General features: G+C 44.9%; 1 protein-coding gene across 3 annotated transcripts in view; it reads left to right on the top strand.

The window, feature by feature from the left end:
* Positions 1–25,445, top strand: part of LOC132521141 (kalirin-like) — a 110,530-nt gene that overhangs the window by 35,404 nt on the left and 49,681 nt on the right. The window contains exons 2-6 of one of the 3 annotated variants that reach the window (XM_060150455.1): positions 4,756–5,036; positions 6,424–6,528; positions 9,916–10,011; positions 19,064–19,194; positions 23,639–23,705. In XM_060150455.1, coding sequence (XP_060006438.1) covers positions 4,756–5,036; positions 6,424–6,528; positions 9,916–10,011; positions 19,064–19,194; positions 23,639–23,705 — 680 coding nt within the window. The remainder of the gene's footprint in view (positions 1–4,755; positions 5,037–6,423; positions 6,529–9,915; positions 10,012–19,063; positions 19,195–23,638; positions 23,706–25,445) is intronic. The other 2 variants (XM_060150457.1, XM_060150456.1) reach the window with 2 other exon arrangements.

Raw genomic sequence — 25,445 nt, 5'->3', positions numbered from 1 at the left:
GCCTTTTCTGGAACAGGATAGAAAGCCCATAAATAAACACATGCACTTATGGTCAATTAATCTACAACAAAGGCAAGAATATACAATGGAGAAAAGACAGTCTCTTCAATAAGTGGTGCTGGAAAAACTGGACAGCTACACGTAAAAGAACAAAATTAGAACATTCTCTAACACCATGTACAAAAATAAACTCAAAATGGATTAAAGACCTAAACATAAGACCGGATACTATAAAACTCCTAGAGAAAAACATAGGTGCAGAATACTCTTTGACATAAATCACAACAATATTTTTTTGGATCTCTCCCCTAGAATAACGAAACAAAAGCAAAAATAAACAAATGGAACCTAATTAAATGTAAAAGCTTTTGCACAGCAAAGGAAACCATAAACAAAATTAAAAGACAACCACGGACTGGGAGAAAATACTGCGAATGATGCTACCAACAAGGGATTAATTTCCAAAATATACAAATAGCTCATACAGCTTAATATCAAAAAACCAAACAACCCAGTCAAAAAATGGCCAGAAGACCTAAATAGACATTTCTCCAAAGACATACAGATGGCCAACAGACACATGAAAAGGTGTTCAATATCGCTAATCATTAGAGAAAGGAAAATTAAAACTACAGTGAGGTATCACCTCACACTGGTCAGAATGGCCATCATGAAAAAGTCTACAAATAACAAATGCTACAGAAGATGTGGAGAAAAAGGAACCCTCCTACACTGTTGGTGCGAATGTACATTAATGCAGCCACTATGGGGAACAATATGGAGATCCCTTTAAAAGCTAAAAATAGAATTATCATATGATCCAGTGATCTCTCTCCTGGGCAGATATCCAGAGAAAACTCTAATTTGAAAAGATACATGCACCCCAGTGTTCATACCAGCACTATTTACAATAGCCAAGACATGGAAGCAACCTAAATATCCATTGACAGATGAATGGATAAAGAAGATGTGGGGTGTGTGTGTGTGTGTGTGTGTGTGTGTGTGTGTGTGTGTGTGTACACACACACAATGGAATATTACTCAGCCATAAAAAAGAATGACAGTGCCATTTGCAGCAACATGGATGGACCCAGAGATTATCATATTAAGTGAAGGAATTCAGACAGAGAAAGACAAGTATCATAGGATATCACTTACATGTGGAATCTAAAAAAATATGATACAAATTAACTTATTTACAAAGCAGAAATAGACTCACAGACATAGAAAACAAACTTATGATTACCAAAGGGGAAAGTGATGGGGGAGGATAAATTGGGAGTTTGGGATTAACATATACACTCTACTGTATATCAATTAGATAAACAATAAGGACCTACTGTGTAGCATGGGGAACTATATTCAATATCTTATAATAACCTATAATGGCAAAGAATCTGAAAAAGAATATATATATATATATATATATATATACACACATATGTATGTATAACTGAATCACTTTGCTGTACATCTGAAACCAACACAACTTTGTAAATCAACTATAGTTCAATTAAAAGAAAGATTAAAAAAACTGAAGTAAATATGGCAAAAATGTCTACACTTATATCTAGGTGGTGGGTATTTAGATGTTAAATTTTTTCTATATTTTTTTCTATTTGAAAAATATCTCATAGTGGGACTTCCCCGGCGGTCCAGTTGTTAAGACTTCGTGCTTCCACTGCAGGGGGTGAGGGTTCGATCCCTGGTTGGGGAACTAAGATCCCACGTGCTGAGTGGTGCAGCCAAAACAAAATGAAAAAAATAAAAATATCTCATAGTAAAATCAGCCTCAGAATATTATTTTTTCTGATCTAGGAAGCAAGTTGGACATACCAGGGAACTTTATTCCTGCAGTGTCCAAGGACACATTTGTCTTCCCAGTGACGTAAAACCAGATACCAATCTTATGGACAGTTTTTAATGCCTCAGGCCTGAAGAGGAAGCTTTGGTTCAGAACCCTGCAGAGATGTAGAGGCGCCTGGATTCTGGTCCTAGCTTTATGGCTAACTAATTTGTGACCATGGATTTCCCATATACAAGCTTTTATTGCCTTATCTGTAAAATTAGTGAGACTGAGATTGTTTTCAGCATTGAAACTTAATAACATATAAATTATATATAAATGTCTATATGAAATGTCACATAGACTAACAACTTGATGTTCTTTTTTACAATAATTATAGAGGCTAACAGAATTCATGGAGTAGACACAGATGTGGGAATAAGATTAAATATATGTGCAGTGGAGTCAGATCTGGGTTTAAATTTTGCCTGTCTGCCACACTAATGATGACCCTGGGTTTCCTGGAACACTTTATTTCCTAAGATGATACTCATACTTAGTACCTGTCTCAGCTTGGAAAGATTTGGTGAGATAACAGTATTACTGTTGTAGTTGTTACAGATCGGTCAGTTAGCTGTTGTGCCCGGAAAGGTACTAGAATAAATTCTCAAACAGCTCGTTGCAGCCATCTTCCAAAGATGGGGTGAGCATCACATGGCAATAATTCTTTGAAGTAGCAATAAACTAAGTACACATTTTCTAGACTAAACGATGCCACATCTTTTTGTAACCGTGCATTCAAAGTGATTTAGAAATAGTCCTGTCTCAATACGGGACCCTCACTAGATGACAAGTTAGAGATTGCTTCCAACTCTTCAGTTCTCTTTTATGTGGGCTGTGGTTGAATGGCCCTGATGGTTTACACAGAATAAACTTGAAACAAAATTGAGAATACTCTTGATTTTTAATTTGTACTGTATAATCTGTACACTTGCCATTAATTTGTACAGAATGCACCAAAGCAGAATCAGATGATAGAGAGAGGAGCAGAATGGTCAGTCAAAATCTGCATTCATGAATCTCAAAGCCAGGCTGTGGTTCGTCATGGAACAGAAAACTTAGGCAGTCATCCGTCTTGCTCAGTAACACAAGGCACAGTTAACGTGGCTGGGCCTCTAGCTCTGCTGACACAACATATACTGATAAATCTAAGTTTTGAAGGCTTGGATTTAACAGAGACTTGTGGTATCACAGGGGCCTGGTGAATGAAAAGCCTCTGGGGCTTATCAGCAGAGAGATAAGAGGCCCAGGTCCCACTACTAGTGCTGCAGTGATGCTGCTGAGATGTTTATCACCCGGGCTTCTGAGAACAGGAGTTTGACCCATACCAAACACTTCAGAAATAATGTCAACACACCCAAGACCACAGCCAGCACAGAATTCTCTGAGATAAGATTACAGCTTTGTCCTTAAAGGGACGTCAACCAAGTCAGCCGATCCCTAAATATTCCCTGAGCTGAGCAACCCTATGAGTTATCCTTCATACCAGGGGGCTTTAGAAGCTCAATTTTGAATGCTTCTACATGCAGATATTCTGTTCTTGTTTTCTAAAGTATGCACAGAACTCTAACCATATCTAAGAAAGTTCCCGCAGGGTCAGGAGCCTGAGCTTGGTGCCTGTGAGATCAGCCGGTTGTAGAGGCCGGAGGCAGCTCTTGACTGGCAAAAATATTCATTCTCTTTATTTTAAGATTTGGTTTCTAATGTATTGGACAGGTCTAGGCCGTCGGGCCTCCAAGGCCAGGTTAGACCTCTAGTCTCGGTCTAGGATAAAGCCATTACTGTATAGGAAAAGATGATTCGGTCTTTGAGACAAGTGGGCGTAAAAAGCCACGGCAGTACTTTTTATAAATACCTAGTCATGTGTTTGGTTTAACTACCAGTATGCAAACTGGTACCAGGGCCACAGGGCCCATCAGGGGTTGCGGTGAAGCTGGTCAGGTATTCTCCCAAGACCTCTTTGGCAATGAGAAGAAGCAGCATAAGAGAGACAACTCACCTGTGATGTGTCATCCAGATACTAACTGTATCACTTCTTGCTTTGAAATGCCTCACATTCATTCCTGTGTCCTCCCGGTGTCCTCCTAGTGTGGGCTTCTAGATTCCAATCCCTCTTCCCAGGGCTATGTTGTCTGTAGTTACCAGATTAATTAAAAAACAAACAAGCAAACAAAAGCGCTTTTTGCCCCCTTTCCCATTAGCGTCTCACAATAAAGTTCGTACTCCTCTAGTTTACTATTAAATGTTTTCACTCTTCTTTCTGTCCAGTTTCTTCTTCTCTGTTCATCTTTATTTCATTGGAAGGGTCTGCTTAAGGGCTGTGTTCACTTGTTTCTCCATTTTCCTGCCTCTGTGCTTTTGTTCCTGCCATCTCCCGCTTTTGGAATTCCTTCTCCCTTCCCTCCTACTCAGACACATGTCTTCCGTTAAAGCTTTTCAGACCAGTCCTGCCTGCGCTGATCTGACCCTCCTCTCAGCTCTGCTTCCTTATGGTCTGCAGTCCATGCCAGCCCTCTGGCAATTAACCACATACTGCTTTGTGCATTCATCTTTATTTTTGCGTGCTCTGTCTTGCTCTTTGACTCTTCTCTTTCCCTCTTTGTGTGTGTTTGTGTGTGTGTGTGTGTGTGTGTGTGTGTGTGTGTGTAGCTAGATAAGGCATCTATGAAAATAGAATCTGTGTCTTATACAACTTCATAATACTCATAGGTGCTCTATGACATTGTTATTGGTTGGTGGTTCTTGCTTAGAATCTTGATTTTGCAGGAGTCTTTGTCTTCTGTCTGCAGCTGGCCTTGACATTCCGCCTGGTGCCCTAGCTTCCCGGGGTTGGAGCTGTCTTTCTCCCAGGCTGGCAGCCTGCCTTAACTGCCCCTGACGTGCCGTGTCTGTCTATTCTTTTTCCTCAGATGCGTACTCTCATTCAAGTGAAAACGGAGGCAAGTCCGAGTCGGTGGCCAACCTGCAGGCCCAGCCCTCCCTGAACTCCATCCACAGTTCCCCTGGGCCCAAGCGCTCCACCAACACCCTGAAGAAGTGGCTGACGAGTCCCGTGCGGCGGCTCAACAGCGGGAAGGCAGACGGAAACATCAAGAAGCAGAAGAAAGTACGAGACGGTCGGAAGAGCTTTGACCTGGGATCTCCCAAGCCTGGGGATGAGACGACCCCTCAGGGAGACAGCGCTGACGAGGTACTTACTCGAAGCCCCGGAGCCTTCCATCGGGAGGGGTTTCTGATGTACCTCCTTCCTGGAGCCTCAAGAGGCATCCTTCCCCGGGGTTTGTAAACTAGCCAGACTCTAGTTCCCAGTAGTTGGTCTTCTTGGGCCTAGGTGATCTTTGTATTCTCAAGACATTGCCAGTTTGAATATAGTTCCCTGTGCTGTACAGTAGGACCTTGTTGTTTATCCATTCTAAATGTAATAGTTTGCATCTACCAACCCCAAACTCCCAGTCCATCCTTCTCTCTCCCCTCCTCCCCGTGGCAACCACAAGTCTGTTCTCTGTGTCTATGAATCTGTTTAGTTCCATTTTAAAAAAAAATTAAAAACAGTAGGAAAAAAAAAAGACATTGCCAGTTTGATTTGTGACTGGTTGAAGTCTGGCACCTAGAGTGTCCAGCAGACAGACACCATTTTGCCAGATTTGGAGATGCGTGTCGGGGCCCACGGGGAGCCAGCTGGTCACCAAGTCCCCAGCCTCTACTAAAGACCGCATTAAACCTGCCAGGCCTGGAAAACAGAAGACTGTCTTGGGAGATTATGGCTGTTTTCGAGTATGTTGAGCAGTGGCATTTATAAAATGGAGTAGACAACTCCTGGTTGCTCCAGAAGGCAGAATTATGATTAACAGGTGAAGGTTTACAGTAGCCAAGGTTGCAGCCTTTAATGGGGGCTCAACCAGGGATGAAATGGGGCTTCATGAAAACAGATGAACACCCATACTGAAAAGGTTTGGGAGACTGTATGACCTCACATAACAGTTGGAGAGACCAGTGTTGGCTGAGAGGTCAGACTGGGCAACGACCTCTTATATCCCTTCCAAAACTGGGATTCTGTGATCAAAATATAGTGGGTATTTGGTTCGGGAATGAGATAATTCTTTTATCTGGCAAACTAACCTACCCTAGTCACTGACATGGCTAAGAAATTCTTCCTGATGTGAAACCAGACTCTCTTTGTAGTTTTATGCTGTCTACCTTTTCTCCCTCTGAATGGCAGTAGAGCCTGGTGATATTTAGATTGTAGTTTGAGTCCTTCATAAACTTAAAAGTTAGTTTCTCTCCAACCACTCTCTCAGCTTTCGCTCTTCCTGGCTAATCGATAAAGTAGATGTTTTTCGTGTGTGTGTGTGTGTGTGTGTGTGTGTGTGTGTGTTTTCCACCATTTGGACCTCATTGTCCTTTTGAGATAAGCAGGTGTGCCCATTCACACGGGAGGACCCTGAAACTGAAAAAACTAGGAGTGAGTTGAGAGAGGCGGGTATCTTATATGTTTCTTTTCTAAAAATCCCAAGTCCTGAACCAACTGGCATCTTTAACTATAGGAAACAGTGACTAATGCTGCTCTTTTGTTCTAGAAGAGCAAGAAAGGTTGGGGTGAGGATGAGCCAGATGAAGAGTCACACACACCCCTCCCTCCGCCTATGAAGATCTTTGACAACGACCCCACGCAGGACGAGATGGTAGGACTTCCTTCTCACTTGGAAGAGCCATGTGTAAAACACGTGATTTCGTTTTGTGTGTGTGTCAGGGGTAGTAACACTCTCTCTCCCTTGTTATCTCTTATGCCGCATGAATCCGAGGTGACGTAGATTCCATCTGTGTCGGGAAGGGCTCCCCTCCCCCAACCCTGGAGGTCTGACTTGCTTCTGGGCAGTACAGGGGTGGGTGTAAAATACTCAAAGCAGAAATCTGCCTGGTATCTCGTCCTGTTGATGAAGGGTAATGGCTCTGTCTTTGGAAGCAGCAGATCCCGAAAAGAACTATTGTCTCGAAGAGGAATCCAAGGTGGTTCTAGGTCATGATCATTTTGTTGTTCAACCTATGTGTTAGTTGATTGTTTTCCTCATCCTCAACTCTAAAATCCAAATCATGGTAACTTCCAGTCAAGCCCAGTGCAAACAAAGCATGAGGGATGGAGATGCTGCTAAGGGGAGGTTTTGTCAAAGTCGGACAAACCTAACATGCCAGGTTGCCTCAGTTCTTTGATTTGCAAAATTCTCTGGCTCACTGGCCTGCAGAGACTCTCTGGTGTCTGAAATGTGTCCACCAAGCCTCTGGGCGCAGGGTCATCATCCCGATTGTTCTGGAGCAGAGGCTCAGGCTGAATGTGCTTCCTGGTACTGAGCTGAGGCTCGGGTAGGTCCCTGCTTTCGTTGTGTGCTCCGTCACTGGCCTTCCTAACTGTGCTGTCACTTCATTGTGTTTCTCTTGCTTCTCTCAGCGTCGCTGTCCTGGAGGACTCTGGAGGCTGAGGTGGTGGTTTCAGTTTTTGATTGTCCTTCCCGTTTGCTTTCCAGAGTGTCGTTTTCTTGTGCTGCTGGTGGTGGTTAGCCATCCCCCTGGGGCCTCCCTGTGCTCTCCAGTGCCCTGCCCTGCAGTCAGCAGCCCCTTCTGAGGTGGTGGGCCCAGCATGCACGGGCAGGGAGCAAACCTTCACAGCGCCACCCAGGATACAATCCAGGAAGTACTGATGCAGTTGCTTCAGTGTTTCTGGTGATATCCCAGATCTTGTTTGAATTCTCTCTGCTTTGCATTTTGGATCGGTGGCCCCCAGACATTAGTTGAGGTCTTCCTCTGTGCTAAGCTAGAGGGACATTTTCCAGGAACAGGTCCATGACTCAGATGTGGTCGCTGCCCCCTCTGTGACTCACCCATGAGAAGCACACAGTTACGGCCCCTCCTAAGGCTCTGTCTCTGGACTGTTGGGAAGAGAAGTAGAGGAAGCATGGCATGACGCCCATCCTGGATCCCCAGAGGCAGAAACGCCTGTGCTTCGCCTTGAGGTGGGAACGAGAACCAACCTGCTGTGTTCCCAGAGGCCTATTGTCAAATGTTCTAGACACAGTGATAGTGTGTGTGGGGAGCAGGGCACGCGGGTCACATTATCTGCCGCCCCACACCGCCTTCGCATGGAAGTACCAGCTTACATAAGATAAGGAGAGGCCACGAGCCCTCCCCCTCCACGTCCCTCAAGCACGGTTTGTTTTGGGGAAAGGACGTTATGTTGTTCCTGGATAATTTTTAACTGAGAATGCGGACTTACCCCCAGACATTTGTGTAGCCCTTTTCTTAGCCAGGATTAGGGCAGGTGGCATGAGCGCCTTTTTAGACACATGAACCTCCTCAGTCCTGCTGTTTGGTTTCTGAACGTCTGTTTTTCTGGAATATTTGGGAGCGGGATGAGCTTCAGAATTTCTAGCAAATGGAGTTGGGATTCATTAAAATAATTTTTACAGCGGTGTAAAAGGAATTTCTAAAAGTTCACCCATTCTAGTGTTGTGCAGTTACTTTAATTCTGTCTCCTTCTATTTGTTCATATGCAGGTATGTTTTATTTTTATAATTATACTAGGCATAGGATGTGTTCATTGTTTTATATTTTTAATATTGATAAATTAAATATTAATAATGTTTAATATTTCCTAAAATCTTATTAATTTTACCTTCAGAACTATAATTTTAATAACTGAGGAGTATTTCACTTATGTGATGTATCGTAATATGCTTGACCAGCCTGTTTGGGGATATCCTGGATTGTTTCCAATTTTTGCTGCTCTGGGTAATACTGCTACAGATCACTTGGTACATACAGCATTTGTTCTTTTGACTTCTGTCCTTGGAATAAGTTCCCAGAGGAAGGATTACTAGAGCAGAAAGTAGATAACTTGGATTTCCAAAGAGATTTAAGTTCCTTTCCTGCTTTCCCCAGGAGAGGAAAAGAGTGTTGCTCTCTCTGAATTACATTCATTTGATTTTTTTTAGCCCATTTCAGAAGCAAAGACTTACCTAAAGTAAGTCTTAGCTTAGACAACAAGAAGCTTCCTTTTAGAAATTCTTCCCCATAACTTAAAGGACAGACTTGAAGCCACAGCCTGGCCAGGATGTCCAACTTTCTACTCCCACGGTCACTGCCCACGCGTCCTGGGCCCTGGGAACTCCGTTGTCCTCTGCTTTGAAGCACAGGGTGGGTTAAAGCTTACACAGGGTTAACCGTTTCTCTCCCAATTTCTTCTCAAGTAGGAGTAGGAAGAAAAAAAAACAAAACAAAACACTGTCCCTCAGTGAGCAGGAATGCCCAAACCGTTGACCAGACAGTCCGGTAGACCAGTCCTTACTGCTGGTGTGAGGGAAGGAGGAAGGCCCTGGGCTTGAGCCGCCTTTCACTGTGAACAGGGTAGTGCCTGGTTGCTCCACCATGAGACGCACAAGTCCTGCTAAAGCCCTTTATTACTTCCCTAGTGTTTCAGTTCGGGGGCCTTACCAGAAACAGCAGTGTTTGTGGAGGAGTGTGTGTGTGTGAGAGAGAGAGAGTGTGTGACTGTGTGTGTGTGTGTGTGTGTGTGTGTGTGTGTGTGAATGGGGGAGGCGTTTTCTGGTCTCCAAGTGCCCTGCTCCTAGCATTTCTGCTTGACACGTGGTGACAGTCTGTGTTGAAGATCTACATGTAAGTAAAGTAAGGACAGTTTCTCTTTGGACACACTCGAGGCTAGGTTTATTGACCCTCATTTCCTGGAACAGCAGTGGGCAGCCCTGTAGTGGCCAGAATCCTGTCTGCCCCCTCCCCCCTTGCTGTCAGTGGGTGCAGCCCTTCCCTGTTGGCCTCCTGGGAACTCAGTGACCCCTCCCCTCAGCTCCTCAAGAGGTCTGACTAAAAAGAGCTTGGTCCCACCCCTGCTTCGCTGCCCCACACCCACGCTATCCCTATCTCCCTCTGTCATCTCTTCCCTCTAAACAGAGAGCTTTGCCTCCTTTGCCTGCCTGAAGCTTTGGACTTGCTGTGTTGCTGCCTAATTGCTATTCCTCATGCCTCGCTAATCTGCTTTTCCTTTGCTGCTCAATGTCTTGCAGTCCTCCTCTTTGCTAGCAGCCCGGCAGGCTTCCACCGAAGTACCTACTGCTGCAGACCTTGTCAGTGCAATAGAACAGTTGGTCAAAAGCAAGCTGGTAAGTGTGGGTCCTGGAGGCAGTTCTGCGTGTTTCACCTCCATGCGGCTTTTAAACCCTTCTCCACTTGAAAATGATGGATACTCTCTAGGGAAAGCTGCCTCATCATAATTTTGATTACAGTAACTCTCTTTTCAAATATCCTAGTTTATAGAAGACCAATGAAATTTCACACATATGACCTTCTTCTTTTCTTTCTAATGTTTCTTACTAATTAAAAAAAAAAGTTAGCTGGTATTTTTAGTACTAGTGTCAAACTCCTGAAGGTCGTGCCTTTTCCTGCCATCTTTCTCTGTCCCACGCAGGGAGTTGAGTGCTCTCATGTACGCTGCATTGACTTCTTGAAACCCATCTCCCTGACCACTCCTCACTACCTCTCCGTCCCTCTCCACACTGACCCATATACCCTCTTCATTCTGCAAATAACCATTAAAAATTTTTTTCCTTAAAAAATCATCCCGGGGCTTCCCTGGTGGCGCAGTGGTTGAGAGTCCGCCTGCCGATGCAGGGGACACGGGTTCATGCCTCGGTCCGGGAAGATCCCACATGCCGCGGAGCGGCTGGGCCCGTGAGCCATGGCCGCTGAGCCCTCGCGTCCGGAGCCTGTGCTCCGCAATGGGAGAGGCCACAACAGTTAGAAGCCCGCGTACCACAAAAAAAAAAAAAAATCATCCCTTTTTTTTGCATTTTCTCTTTCACCACCTGAGCATGGGCCCTGACCTCATGCCCAGAGTAGCCATTGCTTAATCCTTCTCCCCACCATCGGCCTCCGGCCTCAGGCTCCCATGATTGGCTCCCTCCTCAGTGAGGGCTCCCTGTCTCCCTCTTGCCTACACGACGATGGTCTCCAATGTGGGGGAGACTCGAAGTACACAAGATGGTTTTTTGAGGTGCTGGAACAAAATATTAGAATCTCTTTAACTCATCATTTTAAAATGGTTTTGTGTATGTTTTATTATGCACATAAGGGTAATACAGGAGTACAGAAATATAATTTATAAATAAATTACATGTTTGGGGAGTGCGTGACCAAAATTGTGTTTACTAATTGAAGTATATAATCAAAGTTTGGAAATCCCTGGCCCATAAAGTCCACACTTACCTAGTAGTCTAATGTCCTGCAGCCTATTCTCCAACTTTCCTTCCCAACATCCATGTATTATTCCGGGCGATGAACTCGGCTCCAACTAAATTATTTTCTTCACTGTCCCCAAACATGCATTTGGTTTTCCTCCCCCCAAGTTTCTGTTCAAACCACCCCAATTCTCTAGAATATTGTCCTTCTTACTTTTGCTTGTCTAAAGTATAACAGCCCCTCAAGGTCCCACTCAGATCTCATGTCTCCACAAGAGCTTCCCTGACCAGCCCAGGGAAGTGTTTACATCAGTAAACACTTGTTTCTAAAAGTCTGTGTTTTTCATATTTTGGATTACCATTTTCCTCCTGCTACTGCTCACCTACTGCTGTTGTTGGGCACCTCAATGGGCCTCTAGTTTGTGTGATCCATGGGTCAGGTGTTAAACATGTGAGTACAGGTGCTGAGAAGTCACATTAGAGCAAATGTCCCAGAGTAGAGGGAGTGTAGGATAATGCTGGAGCTGATTGGCCCTGTAACAGGCTCTTTACAAATGACTGTTGGATGAATGGCCTTTCGGTGGTGACTCTACCATAATAAGGGCTTCAACTTTTTCTTCCACCACTAGCTACTTCTTGAGGACCTGCAGTGAACCCAGAATTATAGAGATTTCTTTGGCCAGACATATAAAACCAAGCGTATGTCATGGAAAGGAATGCAAGAGCAGTAGTCTGATTTCTCAGAATCTTCTAACCAAAATTCCATCCTTTCTCCTTTCGTCTACTTTCTCTTTCCTCCCATCTCAATACGTACCCACTGTGGGGTAGTGATGGAGCACCAGTAGTTGGTTGTTTCCTCAGCTGCGTTTGAGAATACGGAGTTACGTCTTCACCTCCGAGACTGGTATGCCTGTTTCTCATGAGCTCTCTAGCTTAGAAGAGGATAAGATCTAGAGCCTGTAAAAGTTCTGGAGTTTTTATTTAACTGTAAGTGCAAGAGTGTTCCAGCTGCCAGAATAGCCAGTGTGGTCGTAGGCTGGGTTAATGAAAGTACAACGTACAGATCCAGGGGCGTCATAGCCCCATTGTACTCAAAGCTCTTCAGACCATGCCCGTCATGAGTTGTGTGGAGTCGTGTATCGGGTTCTGAACTTAGCATTCTAAAATGCTCTTGAACTCAGTGGAAGGGCCCTCCCTGGAGGAGGAAACCAATACCACGTGGTCCATGTCATTTGATGGAGAGTTGCAGAAACTGGGGTTAAGAATGGGGAGAAGAAGTTAGGAGAGAGAAGACACACGAGAGCTGTCTTCTCATAACTGAGCACTGCTGTGGAAAAGAAGGGCTGGTCTCACTCCTGGTTGCTCCAGAGGGCAGAACGTGTGGGTGGAAATTAGCTCAGTATAAGAAGAACTAATAAGGTCCTTCCCAATTTACAGAATCTGGAAATATTACAGGGGCATCTGGCATACTCGGACTTTTATATCTAGGGCTTAGGTTCTTTCTGATTTCTATTTTGGTTGCTCAAGTGATGGCACTACATGCTGTAGTTAGAAATCATTTCCAGGAAGGACCCTGAGTCAAAATGATTGGCCAGAAACAACCTGCAGACTAATTCCATTACCATAAAACCTGAGACTTCAAGTCACGTGACAGAGCAGTTCTCCTCCGTTCCCTTACCCTGCTGCTCTCTGCCTGGGTGCACCTTTCCAATAAAGTCTCTTGCTTTGTCAGCAAAAAAAAAAAAAAGAAATCATTTGGCCCCCCGGCTCCACCCAGAAGCCATAAGATCCCTTGTGTCCCTGAGTCCCAAAGCTGCCCTTGGTGCTGTATGGTCACGTGGTCATGACTGTGCCAAGGCTGTGGCCTCCAGCAGTTGTGATCTCTCCTGCTGGAAAGCTGCTGTTAGGCAACCAGGACAGCGGTTCCCCACTCACCTGCAGATAAAACCCCGAAGACCCCCGGAAACTCCTTTGGCGAGTCCCTCTGGGCACTAATGGATACTTCTGAGGTCTCACCTGCCAGCCTTGGTCTTTAATCAGTGCTTTTGTTTGCCAAGAGAGCATGCCCACCCGCCTCCCCCCAGAGAGAGCTCAAATACTTGTTCTGGGTTTTGTATTAAAGGTATTGTCTTTAACTCTAAGCCAGGACTAAGGCTCCCCCTGCTTTTCCCATGTGATTTTTAGTAAAGTTTTTCCTAGACGTAGGGACTGGCGGCGGTGGTGCTGAGCGTATAAGGAATCAGAAGACCTAGATGTTAGTCCAGTCTCTGCTACTTATTGCGTAGCCCTGGGCAAGTTACTTCATCTACTTGGGCCTCTCTTTTTATCTCACTTATCAACGACGATTCTGTCCACCTGAATCTTACCTCAAGCGAGTCATGTTGAAGACTGAGTCCGGTGTGAATGCACTTTGTAAACTGATAAGCGAGCATCCCACAAATGTTAGCCCTTAGCTCGTTTGCATTGTGAAGAAGCAGGGAAAGGGAACCAGTCATCCTTTATCTTCTGTAGTCACACCCTGAACACAGGGACACAGTATTTGTCAGTCAGTAGATCCTGGTTGGGTGAATGTTGCAGGGGAATAGCTTAGCAATCTATGTAAGTTGGCTTTCTTCCTCAAGTTTGAGAAGCAAGAGATTCCTGGCCGTAAGGGAATCTAGTGTGTTTCTAAACAGCCCAGGATTCCATCACCTGCCTGAGGTGAACGTTTAGGCCCCTAAAAAGAAAGCCTCCTCCCTGAGCTCCCTCCTCAGGTGGCACATCACAGTAGTTTACTGCGCTCAGGATGGCACTCACAGACCCTTGGCTGAAAATCTTTAGGGAAGGGACTGGCCAGGACTGAGCTCTTGTTCAGTCTGCCTGCTGGCCTGGCATCCTGAGAATTAGTCCTACCTGCTTCAGCAAGACTTCCTGCCCTCTGGTTCTCCTACTTGGATAGCATTCACCTCCCTAGGTCAACCTGTGGGCCACGGAACGTGGCTAGGGCAAGGCTGCATTTGTTGTGGGTGTTTTGCTCTCCTTTAGGTGAATCAGCTTGCTCTGTAAAAGGTAGAGTTAACAGAAGTTCATTGTCCAGACGGGAGGAAATAATGACCGCCCATCGTATCCAATATGTAGATGTATGCTTTCAGGAGCCGAGTTCCTCTGGCATCCCTCTGTGGAAAAGATTCCTGAGCTTGTTAAAATGGAATAGCTTAGATATCCAACAAAAAATTTTAACCCGAAGTCACAAACCTGTAATGTCATTTGCCTGGAAAATCCAGATTTCAGTTTTTCTACTATAAAATGTCTTCCCTACCCTTACCCCCAAGTTGCCTGGGAATGACTAAGATCTAATACTTTTTGTCAAGAGAGTTCATGCTAATTTGTATAAATTAGTGTAATTTATAATTCGTATAAAAGGGTGGGACAGCTAAGGGGTTGGTTGTGGGAGGTGGTGCTGGACCAGCTCCCTGACTGTTGTTTTATCAGATGAGCTTTGACCGAGAGGTTTCATATAAAACTCTTTGAGTTTCATTCAATAAATTCTCGGAGTCCTACTATGTGCCAGTCCTGCCAGCACAGAACCTTCCTTAATGGAGCTCACAGTCAAGGGTCAATGCTCAAAAATCCTCTCCTGCCTGGACTGTTGCAACCGTTTCCTCCCTGATTTCAGCCTGACGTCTCTTCACATGACTGCTGGAGGGATCTTGCTTTTCTTTCGTTTTTCCTTTTTAAAAAAACTTTTAATAGTTCTTTTCTGTAATAAAAGCAATTATATGCTCATTCAGGAAAAATTGGAAAAATGACAAGAGTTTAAACACAAATTATATCTCATCCTACCATCATCTAGACATAGTCAGTGTTGAAATTTAGACATTTTTAAAATAATGTAGTTAATCATAGAGTATATAAAACTTAAGTCCTGTTTTCCTTTTACTGTCATATCAGATACATTTTCCCAGGTCATGAAAAGCTCTTAGGAGCATTAAGACTGATCTTTCTAAAACTTAAATCCAATCGTGTTACTTTCCTGCTTAAAATTCTCCCATCGTTGGTCTTCGAAGGTAAAGTCTCTACTTTTTCTTTTTAATTGAAATATGGTTGATTTACAATCTTGTGTTAGTTTCAGGTGTTCAGCATAGTGATTTGGGTTTTTTGCAGATTATATGCTACACACAAGGCTTCCGATGATCTGATCTCTGCATCCTTCTCCAGCGTTGTCTGTTTCACTCCCTACTTCTTCTTTCCCTAGTACCCACTCCCCCCAACTCACATAACACACAGTTACTTGCTAATCCCCCTCTCCCCCTGCTTCACACTCTGTATCCTACCTATACCAGGTGGCCTTCAGCTTCCCAGGCTGCCCTGTGTAGTTTCTCAACTTGATCCTTTAGTCACAGTGCTCCTCCTGCCTGGATCATCCTTCCATTGGTGTATCCAGTGAAATCCTTTCCATTTCTCAGTACTCAGTTCAAGCATTGCCTCTTCCATTAAGCCTTTCCCAACCTTCCCTATCCCATCATAGAGCTGCCTGCTCCTTTTTTTCATCCTCCCCATAGTACCCCTCCTACCTAGAAGAATGCCCACTGTAGCTTAGATTTTGGTGGGCAGGCAGCCACGTCTTATCCATCTTCATTTCTCCAGCACTTTGTAAATATTCAGCACATAGTAGAAGCACAATAAATATTTGCTTAAGTACAAACAAATCAGTCATAACACTGTGTAATAAATGCTGTTCAGGGGGTGTGGAAAGGGTGCATATAGGAGACCAGAGGAAGGGCATTTTCTGGGTATGTGGTCCAAGATCGAGCTGACAGGAAATGTGTTCATTTTTATTGTGGCAGTAGCCTTCCTCCATACTTAATCTTCTTTTTTGAATCCTATTTGCATCTCTGTTCCCTGACATGGCACCAGCTATGGGAGCACCCATTTGCAACATTTGTTGCTTCCTCCTTTGCACACCTTTTCCTTTGTCTGCTGAGACTGCTGTGGCCCTGAGCGCCAGACAGGGCAGAAGTCCTCCCTGGGCAGCACAGCCCACCGCTCATCAACCAGCCATCACTTCCCATGTCCCCCAAGGAGCAGCACAGACAATTGCAGGTCACCCATAGTTGCCCTTGGCTGGAACCTCGTATCCCAACCCTAGCACAGGTAGCCAGGTTCTCAGAAGGAATCACTCTTGAATTATTATAAGTATTTATAGCCAATGCCATTATTTGAGACAGCTAACATACAGCTTAGCCAAACCCTATATTTCCCTCTACTTCCTCTCTCACTGCCTCTGCCTTCCTCAACTGCATCCCAGAGAGTCCTTCCCCAGAGATAACTTGGGCTGCTTTGCTCGTATAACAGGTCGGGCAAGAGGAGATGGAACATATCTCCCTGTGTGACACTTTGGACTCCTCAGATGTCCTTCATTCTGTAGAAGAGTTGAGAGTGGACCACGCCAAGAGGGATGGTCCACGGAAGGGCCTTGTAGCAGAGATGTAAGCCTGTTTCCCACGCCTTGCAGCCAGCACCCTGCCAGCCAGCAAGCTACAGAACAAAGACTAGAACAGGACAGTGGGGACAGTGGGAGGGGAGGTAAAAGGCATGTAACTGGATCAGTCTCCAGCTGGGTCCATCTGCCTGGGGAGCCTGTCTCTGGTGGTGGCACCAGGGGACATGTCACATGTCGTTGGAAAGCCTGTCTGTCCGGTGGCTTGTCAGACCTCGGCACCAAGCACTCATTTCCTTAATAACTGGTTACAGATCCTGAATCCATAAATGTAGCTAAACTCTTCTTGACCTTTCTATATTTTTAGCCTAGGCTGCTCTCTGCATGACAACGTCCGTGGTTGATCACTTGTTCTGTGAGAGATCTTCATGTCAAGTTAAAAGCAGCTCTCTCTCTCGAGCTTGAAGACCCTGTCCTCTTAATGCTGGCTTCTAGTGTTGGTAACAAATTCATGTTTGGCCCTTGGCACAGGCCTTTGATTTGGGGATGGAGTGGGGGGAAAGAAGGTTGACATCTCCGCTTTAAGTTTTTCAGCCTCCAATTCTAATAATCCCCACCTGTTCTCATATAATGGCCCCACTGGTCACCTCGTTCGCTTTTTGTTTTGTTTACCTGCGCTTTTCCTACACTCTATTCAGCCTCTGTTGAAATACAGCAGCTAAGTGAGTTTGTGACAGGTACTCCAAGTGTGGGTTGTTTAAGACCAAGCTGAAGCCTTTCGTTCCTACTACCTTTGGGGTCACTTCTTTTCTTTTTTTGCGGTACGCGGGCCTCTCACTGTCGTGGCCTCTCCCGTTGCGGAGCACAGGCTCCGGACGCGCAGGCTCAGCAGCCATGGCTCACGGGCCCAGCCGCTCCGCGGCATGTGGGATCTTCCCGGACCGGGGCACGAACCCGTGTCCCCTGCATCGGCAGGCGGACTCTCAACCACTGCGCCACCAGGGAAGCCTTGGGGGCACTTCTTGACCTTTGTGACTTTAACCTTAGGGCTGATGTTTCCAAAGACGGCTAAAGTAAAGCCTTTCCTTTTCCTACAATAGTGGCTGTAGGAGACAGTCGTTTTGTGTGGCTAGTTGGGATTACTCTCCCATATTTGTTTTCCATTTGCCCACCGTGACCTTGGTCTCCAGTCTTACTGTTTATCCACATGGTTTCTGCCAGTTTGCATAATGAAATGCTAAGCTGCGTGCCCTTTCTTCTACAGCAGTTATAAAAATGTTAAGATTGACCCCGTCTTTTAGCATCCTTATTGTTAATACTTCCATCCATGGGGGACAGTGGGGGAAACCCACCACTGTAGAGCATTTTAAATTTTTCAAGGGGTTGTACACCTATTGTCTCTGACTTTTCCTTAAAAATCTGTAGAAAGGAGAGACCCAACTTGAAAATGGAGAAAAACTGAAGCATGGAACAATTTTATCTGTCTCCCTTAAAATCATCCAGGGACTGGCAGATCTAGGATTGGAATCCTTTACCCTTAGCTCTTTCGAGAGTAACGTATTAATCCCTTTAACTTGTTTCCTTTCTTTCTTTTTTTTTTTTAAATTGATTTATTTTATTTATTTATTTTTGGGTACATTGGGTCTTTGTTGCGGCACGCGGGCTTTCTCTAGTTGTGGCGAGCCGGGGCTACTCTTCATTGTTGTGCGCGGGCTTCTCATTACGGTGGCTTCTCTTGTTGTGAAGCACAGGTCCTAGAGCGCATGGGCTTCAGTAGTCGTGGCGTGCAGGCTCACCAGTTGTGGCTCACAGGCTCTAGAGCGCAGGCTCAGTAGTTGTGGCACGTGGGCTTAGTTGCTCCGCAGCATGTGGCATCTTCCCGGCCCAGGGCTCAAACCCGTGTCCCCTGCATTGGCGGGCGGATTCTTAACCACTGCGCCACCAGGGAAGTGCCCCTTTAACTTGTTTCTTCGTCCTGCAGCACCTTAATTAAAAGAGATGAAAGGGATTAATAAATGAAAGAAAGCCTTGGTAAATAACCTTAGCAAAGATGTTTTTAGAAAAGGCTAAGTCTGTTTACCTCTTCTTGTCTACATCTCATTGGCCTCTTCAAAGAAAATCGTAGCTGATTTAACAAACATGATTTTACTGAACAAATTCTCCTATCACTGCCCTCCCCTTGTCAATTCACATTTGGTGGTCCTACAAGTGAGGATTTTCTTTCCTCATTGCTTGTTTGGTGTAGAATTGCGACGATTAGCTTTACCTCTGGAGCTCTTACCCAGAGATCAATCACTTTGACGGTGTTCATTATGTTCGGGAAATTGGCGGCCCCTGACACCAAGTACATCCTAATTGCCTGAGAAGGTGGCGGCTCTGGGCTCCCAGCTGCAGGAAGATGGGAGTCTCTGGCCTCCTGGTGCTTCACTGAAGTTCAGTGAGGACAGCCTTGGTTAGTAATCCACCAAGTTGGCTGTGGCTGGGCTGGGGGGGCACAAGGACTTCCAGACCACTTTCCCACGTTCACTTCTCTAAGGCTGTTCATTCTTCTCTTTTCAGAGTCTGGAAGGAGGCTCGTACCGGGGGAGCTTGAAAGACCCCACAGGCTGCCTGAATGAGGGCATGACCCCACCCACACCTCCTAGAAACCTGGAAGAAGAACAGAAAGCCAAGGCCCTGAGAGGCAGGATGTAAGTGCTTCCCCAGACTCCAGCCTGGTGCACGTGTGTGCAATGGACAAGGGACGGGGTCCTGTGCAGTTTGGGGAGAATTAAGGATTCCCCACACTGTGTTTCCATTGGCGCCATTCGTTCTAAGTAAAGGTGACCGGTCTATACAGTGTGACCTTGATCAACAACGAGCTATTTGGCACTGACTTTAAGGATTTTCAGCTGAAATATTTTCTGTAAGATAAGGGCTATTACTGACGGTGTGGTTATAACCAAGTCTGTTAGAAATTTAAAACATGCTGATAAAAAAACTAAACAACAAAGGTCAGGGAACTATGGGACCATTACTGTGGCTCCATATCAAAGACTCCATGTTAGAAAGTCTGATGGAGTTTCATCTGAGGAAACGTTTCCCCACATGTAGGAAAGTAACGTATAGGAAAAGGGAGCTGTTGGGCTACCATGCTGGGTTCTAGCTCCACCCCTTCTCCAGCGGTTTTATTTATTTAAAAAAAATTTTTTATAGAGTAATATTTGTTTCTTGGGGGGGTTTTGTTAGCCCAGTTTTTTTTAATTGAGATACAGTTGATGTACAATATTACGTAAGTTACAGGTGTACAACATAGTGATTCACAAACTTTAAACGTTATACTTCGTTTATAGTTATTATCAAATATTGGCTATATTTCCCTTGCTTATTTATTTTACACATAATAGTTTGTACTTCTTAATCCCCTACTACTATCTTGCCCCTCCCCCTTCCCTCTCCCCACTGGTAACCACTAGTTTGTTCTCTATATCTGTGAGTCTGTTTCCTTTTTGTTATATTCACTAGTTTTTTTTATTTTTTAGATTCCACATACAAGTGATATCATACAGTATTTGTCTTTCTCTGTCTGACTTATTTCACTGTGGGCTGAGTTCCAAGAGAACCTCTTTACTTTTAGAATGGTTAGGGGTAAATACAATTCACATTGGCAGTCCATTTCACAAGAACCCATATGTTTTGCGAGGTTTGAGTTATCTACCGTGATGTGAAGTCAATCTTCTATTACTTGATTCGATCAAGCAGATAGCAACACCATTACTGCAAAACTGCAGTCCCTCCGAAACTTCGGTTTTGTTGTTTAGGGTTTCACTCTGTGTTGCACGCAGAGCTGCTAATGAGTCTTGCACATAGCTTGATGTGTGAGAGATGGTAAGCACAGTGAGAATGGGATAGGCAGGCGGAAAAGGTCCCGCCCTGTTGCTAATTAGCCTGCCCTTCTGCCCCAAACTAGTCACTCCTTTAGCCTGGTCATAGACATGAAGATTAGCAAAAATAAAGGAGGCCAGGTCCTTCTGTTGCCTGCAGATAGACGAAGTGACCATTTATAGCTGTTACCAAGGAAACATCATAGCTAGGGCCTGGCCCCAGAGCAGGGCTGTCACCTCCTAATGGAAATGAGCAAGTGTCATGTAAGTGCTCTGGTTCCATATTTACCCCCTTAACTTTATGGGTGCTCAGGGGAACCCCAGGAATAGAATGGGGTAAAGAAATACCATCCCCAAAGGGAAGTTTCTTAGGACTTGTACAAAGCTGCTTCTCCTTAGCTTTTCAGTTTTTACATAGATGAGGCAGGGTTGGAGCTGATGTTCCAGTCTTGTCAAGCCAAAGCAAAACTTATATCAGGAAGGTGAAAGCTTATATTAGGGAGGTAACCTTTAAGGTGACAGGTGTTCCTTGGCAAAGCTTATCTCTACTCTTGTAATAGGGCCTATGAACAGTCATTTAAGTCATTGTCTTGCTTCCAGACATGATATTGTCTAACTTTGCTCCAACAGGCAAAGGTTTGTTGCTTCTTTTACGCAATTCATTCATTTCTTCCCCCTCTTCTCACTCTCTCACCCTCCTCCACATATTTTCACATCCTGCAGTGTCCCAAAAATCCAGGCATTAGAATGAGTCACTCCTTTTACTGTATATTGTCCTTATTCTGCTATACTTTATGGTCACGATGAAAGAGAGGATGTGAAGCTGGAGGCTGGGGGGGATAGAGAATTGAGACTCAATCCAGTAAGCCCTCAAAAGGTTTAATGAGAGCTCCATGGAGAGAAGATGTAAACAGAAAGTTATTTGTCCAGGAGAAGAAAAAAGCCAAGAATGGACTTAATTGTCTTCAAGTTTTAGCCACTCATTTATTCAACAAATATTTGTTGAGCACCTGTTATGTACCAAGTGCTTGGTGTACAGCAGTGAATAAAACAAACAATAACAACAAAAGAAAAGTCCATGCTCTCGTGACACGTTTACATTCTAATGGGAGAAATCATACAATAAACAAAATTTAAAATAAATCATGTCGTATGTTAGAAGCTGGAAGAAAAGCAAAAATAGTAAGGGAGATCGGGAGTATGGATGAGGCCACGTTGCGGCTTTAAATGGTTCTGACCAAAGCGGTCTGCGCAAAGACCAGAAGCAGGTAAGGAACTAGCCTTTAGCCATGGAGGAAACGTATTCTCAACACAGGCAACAGCCAGTGCAAAGGCTGTAAGAGATTTTTCTGTGGAAGACCAGCCATTCCCTACCATTGTGACGGATAGATGTCAGAAGTAGGTCTGACCTGTAGCTGGAAGAAGTTTAGTTGGACCAAAGAATAGCATTTACTTTGTAAATAACCTTTACTCATAAGAACTGAACATGAAAAAAATTGCTTTATTGTCAGTTCAGTTTATTTGACAATTGATTGTGTACTGCCTTGAGATGCATGTAGCATAAATCTTTTATGTACCTTTTCAGAATGTCTTTTAATGTGTCATTATCTCTCCAAGTGTTTTTCATCAGCTCTTCAAGGGAGGAGATGCTAGGTCCACTGGCAGCACCTAGTCTAATCCTCTTCCCTAGAAGCTGGAAAGCCCAGGACACCCTTCAATGTCAGCAGGTAGCTTAGCACAGAAATACCACCCAGAGGCAGAGAGCTGGACTTCATCTCCAGAAGGCCCTTCTAGCCCCAAATTCCCACTCTAACTTTCCTGTGGTTTTTCTTCTACCACCTTCTTCCAAGTGGTAACTCGGACCATGCTAAAGATACATTTAAATGCTTTTATTTGGCGTTGCCAGTTCCTTCCTGTGGCCTGAAACACATAATTGTGTGTATCAGAGAGAGGGAGCTGGTTGGAAGTGCTGGGCATGCTGATAAAGAAGCCTGTGTTGTGTTCCCCATCGCCCTGAGGCTCTAGGCCCGGGGATTCGGTGGCTTCTCTGTGCTGTATGGACAAGAATTTCAGAGGAATTGCTTCCTGGGTTCAGAACGGCTACTACCGTTGGGCTGGGGCCCCTCTTTGACATCCTAGAACTTGACCCCTTCTGCCACTCAGGTCAAAAATGCAGTTGTATGGCTCCAGGCTAAACTCTTTCAAACTTAGATAATACAAATCAGACTCCATGAAGCTGCGTACACCTACCCTGCCCCTGTGCACAGCCATACGTGTTTTATGTCCAGCTCTTTACTGTCTGGACAGGAAGAAAGAAGTGTTTGGGTTTGACGCCTCAGGGACTCCAGAGAGCCAGTCTGAGTCGTTTAACCAGGCAGCGGGCGACAGTGAAAGAGCAGAGTCTTTGGACTCTTGTACAACTGGGTTCAAATCCCAGCTCTGCTTCTCACATTGTCACCTTGGGCGATACTGCCTCAGTATTTCCATCTACATAAACCAGGGCTTAGTACTTACCTTCTCATGAGCTTGAGGAAAGCCAGATGAAGCAACTGGCGCAAAAGCAAATGTTCTAAGAGGAAGAAATCATTAACAAGAAAGAAACCAAGAAAGTAAATGTCCTCGTAGTGATTAAATCCCACATCGGGTGGGGATGGCGATGTGGCCATACTGAAAGGGGTGATTAGGGAATCTTTCTGGCCTGGACGGGGGATTTTTTGCAGGCCAGTTTCCATGGACGCCTATCTGAATAATTGTAGCTTCTGTATCTCAAACACTTCACTTGATGACAGTGTCTCTGAGGCCCAAAGGTTGCTTATCAGACAGACGTCTTTCTCTTCTTGTTAAGCAAAGAACAGAGCTGACACGAAGGAGGAAAAGCCTCCTGCTGATCCCTTGGCTTCGAAGCTTTCATAACTCAGTTTTGCCCGAGTGACTGTTATTCCTTCTACCTTGTGTCTGTACAACTATTCAGTTGTAGGTGAGGGAGGAGGAAGCATAAGGAATAGGAAGACAGATGCTGGGTTGTGAGCATTGTTCTTCTGGCTGTTGCTGCCATCTGGGAAAGCCTTCTCAGCCCCGCTGCCCTCAGCTCCTGAGCAGCGGGGGCCTCTCATCCAGAGGGCACCAGCCAGCACCTCCCCCAGGGTGCCCAGCGTGGGTTTGGGTGGTCTTGTCATAGAGACGCCAAAGTAACTTTCCTGTGAACTTCAGTGTGAAGATTTCTTGCTTCACAGTGAAGAGGAACCCTCACTGTTCTTAATCTCCTGCTCAGGTTTGTCCTGAATGAACTGGTACAGACAGAGAAAGACTATGTGAAGGATCTGGGGATTGTGGTAGAGGTGAGTACATGGCTCAGGGCGGGTCTGTGGTCACCCAGCCAGTGGCATATTGGACCCTACCTGGGCCCTGTGGTGTTCTGTTTTGTTTTGTTTATTTTTTAATTTATTTATTTTTATTTACTTTTTGGCTGCATTGGGTCTTCGTTGCTGCGCGCGGGCTTTCTCTAGTTGCGGCGAGCGGGGGCTGCTCTTCGTTGCGGTGCGCGGGCTTCTCATTGTGGTGGCTTCTCTTGTTGTAGAGCACGGGCTCTAGGCGCGCGGGCTTCAGTACTTGTGGCTTGTGGGCTCGGTAGTTGTGGCTTGTGGGCTCCAGAGCACAGGCTCAGTAGTTGTGGCACACGGGCTTAGTTGCTCCACGGCATGTGGGATCTTCCTGGACCAGGGATTGAACCCATGTCCCCTGCATTGGCAGGAGGATTCTTAACCACTGTGCCACCAGGGAAGTCCTGGCCCCATGGTGATTTAACTTGACAGTATGCATTTTACTCTCCCGGGGTATTTGTAGAGATGAAACTAAAAATGGTAGTAGATCAAATAGAATATGTAGGTAAGTTTTTTTCTTTTCCCCTTGAAATATTATAAGAGATTCAGAGGAGGGTAGGGCCCCAAATGTTGCAGCCTCTTAGTTAGACCTGAATCCATTTCACCTTGTTTTAGGTGACCAAGTTATTGTCTCCAGAGCTTTTCATTGGTATCTAACCAATATATATACTAGTTATAAATAAATAAATAAATATATATATAACCATAAATATAAGAATATACAGACATATTCTTCACAGTTATGAGCCACCATGGGCACTAAGCAAGTCAAGCAGGTCACTCTTAGTGAAACCTTGGGGCTTCTGTGTTTCCCTAGTTTGCTACCAAGAGGACAAAGAAAAAACCACCAATAAGGCGAGATTGGCAGGTCCACAGTTAAAAGTCAACTTGATAGTAAATAAAACAGCTCTCTCCACAGGGGTTTACTTTAGGGGGATTTAGACACTTGGAGGAAAAAGTCTAAGAAACTAAATGGGTAATTTAGATGCCTTAGAGCCCTGCTGTTAATCATCTTAAACGACAGGATGTGAAGTCTAAAAAGTGAATGCCTGATATCTGAATCACCTGCTGGTTCCTTACATTGGGTCTGTAAGCCCCCATCCTATGCAGTCTGCTGATTTAGGGGTTCGTATTTACCTGTCCTGAACCTTGGATACACAGACTAACCTGGCAGATAGAAGACTTGAATTCTAACTTGGGGAAGGTTCTCCTCTGTTCCAAGGTGGGATGGGGGCAGCTAGAGTTGTAGCAGCCTCCATAAGCAGTCCAGCCTGGAAGTGGCAGGCTTGGGAATCTGCAGACTGAGGTCCAGGGAAGTCAGACATCAGTGGTGTGACTTAGACAAATCACATAATTCCCCATGCACTGGCTTTCTCATCTTTCGATGGGGATAAACGCTGGTACAACCTCAGAACCTGATTTTAAAACTGAGATAAGATTCTATATGATAGCACTTTACAGAATCGAAAGTATTCACCTATTAAGACTTATTTCTAGGTCAAACACATCTAGTTTTAAGCCTTTAAAGACGTAATTAATTGGATTGGGAGATGGGAGAAGAACAGGCAACTGTTTCTTCTTTGTCCTGCTTTCTTACGGGGGCTGGAGACAAAGAAAGGGACCCAGAACTTCACAGAAGTTTTGTCTGTCCCTCTGCACAAGGGTGAAGTCCTGGTTGAGTGCGGAGAAACCACAGAA

Source organism: Lagenorhynchus albirostris, chromosome 5 (assembly GCF_949774975.1).
Source record: "Lagenorhynchus albirostris chromosome 5, mLagAlb1.1, whole genome shotgun sequence".
NCBI classification, from domain to species: Eukaryota; Metazoa; Chordata; class Mammalia; order Artiodactyla; family Delphinidae; genus Lagenorhynchus; species Lagenorhynchus albirostris.
The sequence above is the reverse complement of the archived record's forward strand: the minus strand, read 5'-3'. Positions and strand labels throughout refer to the sequence as shown.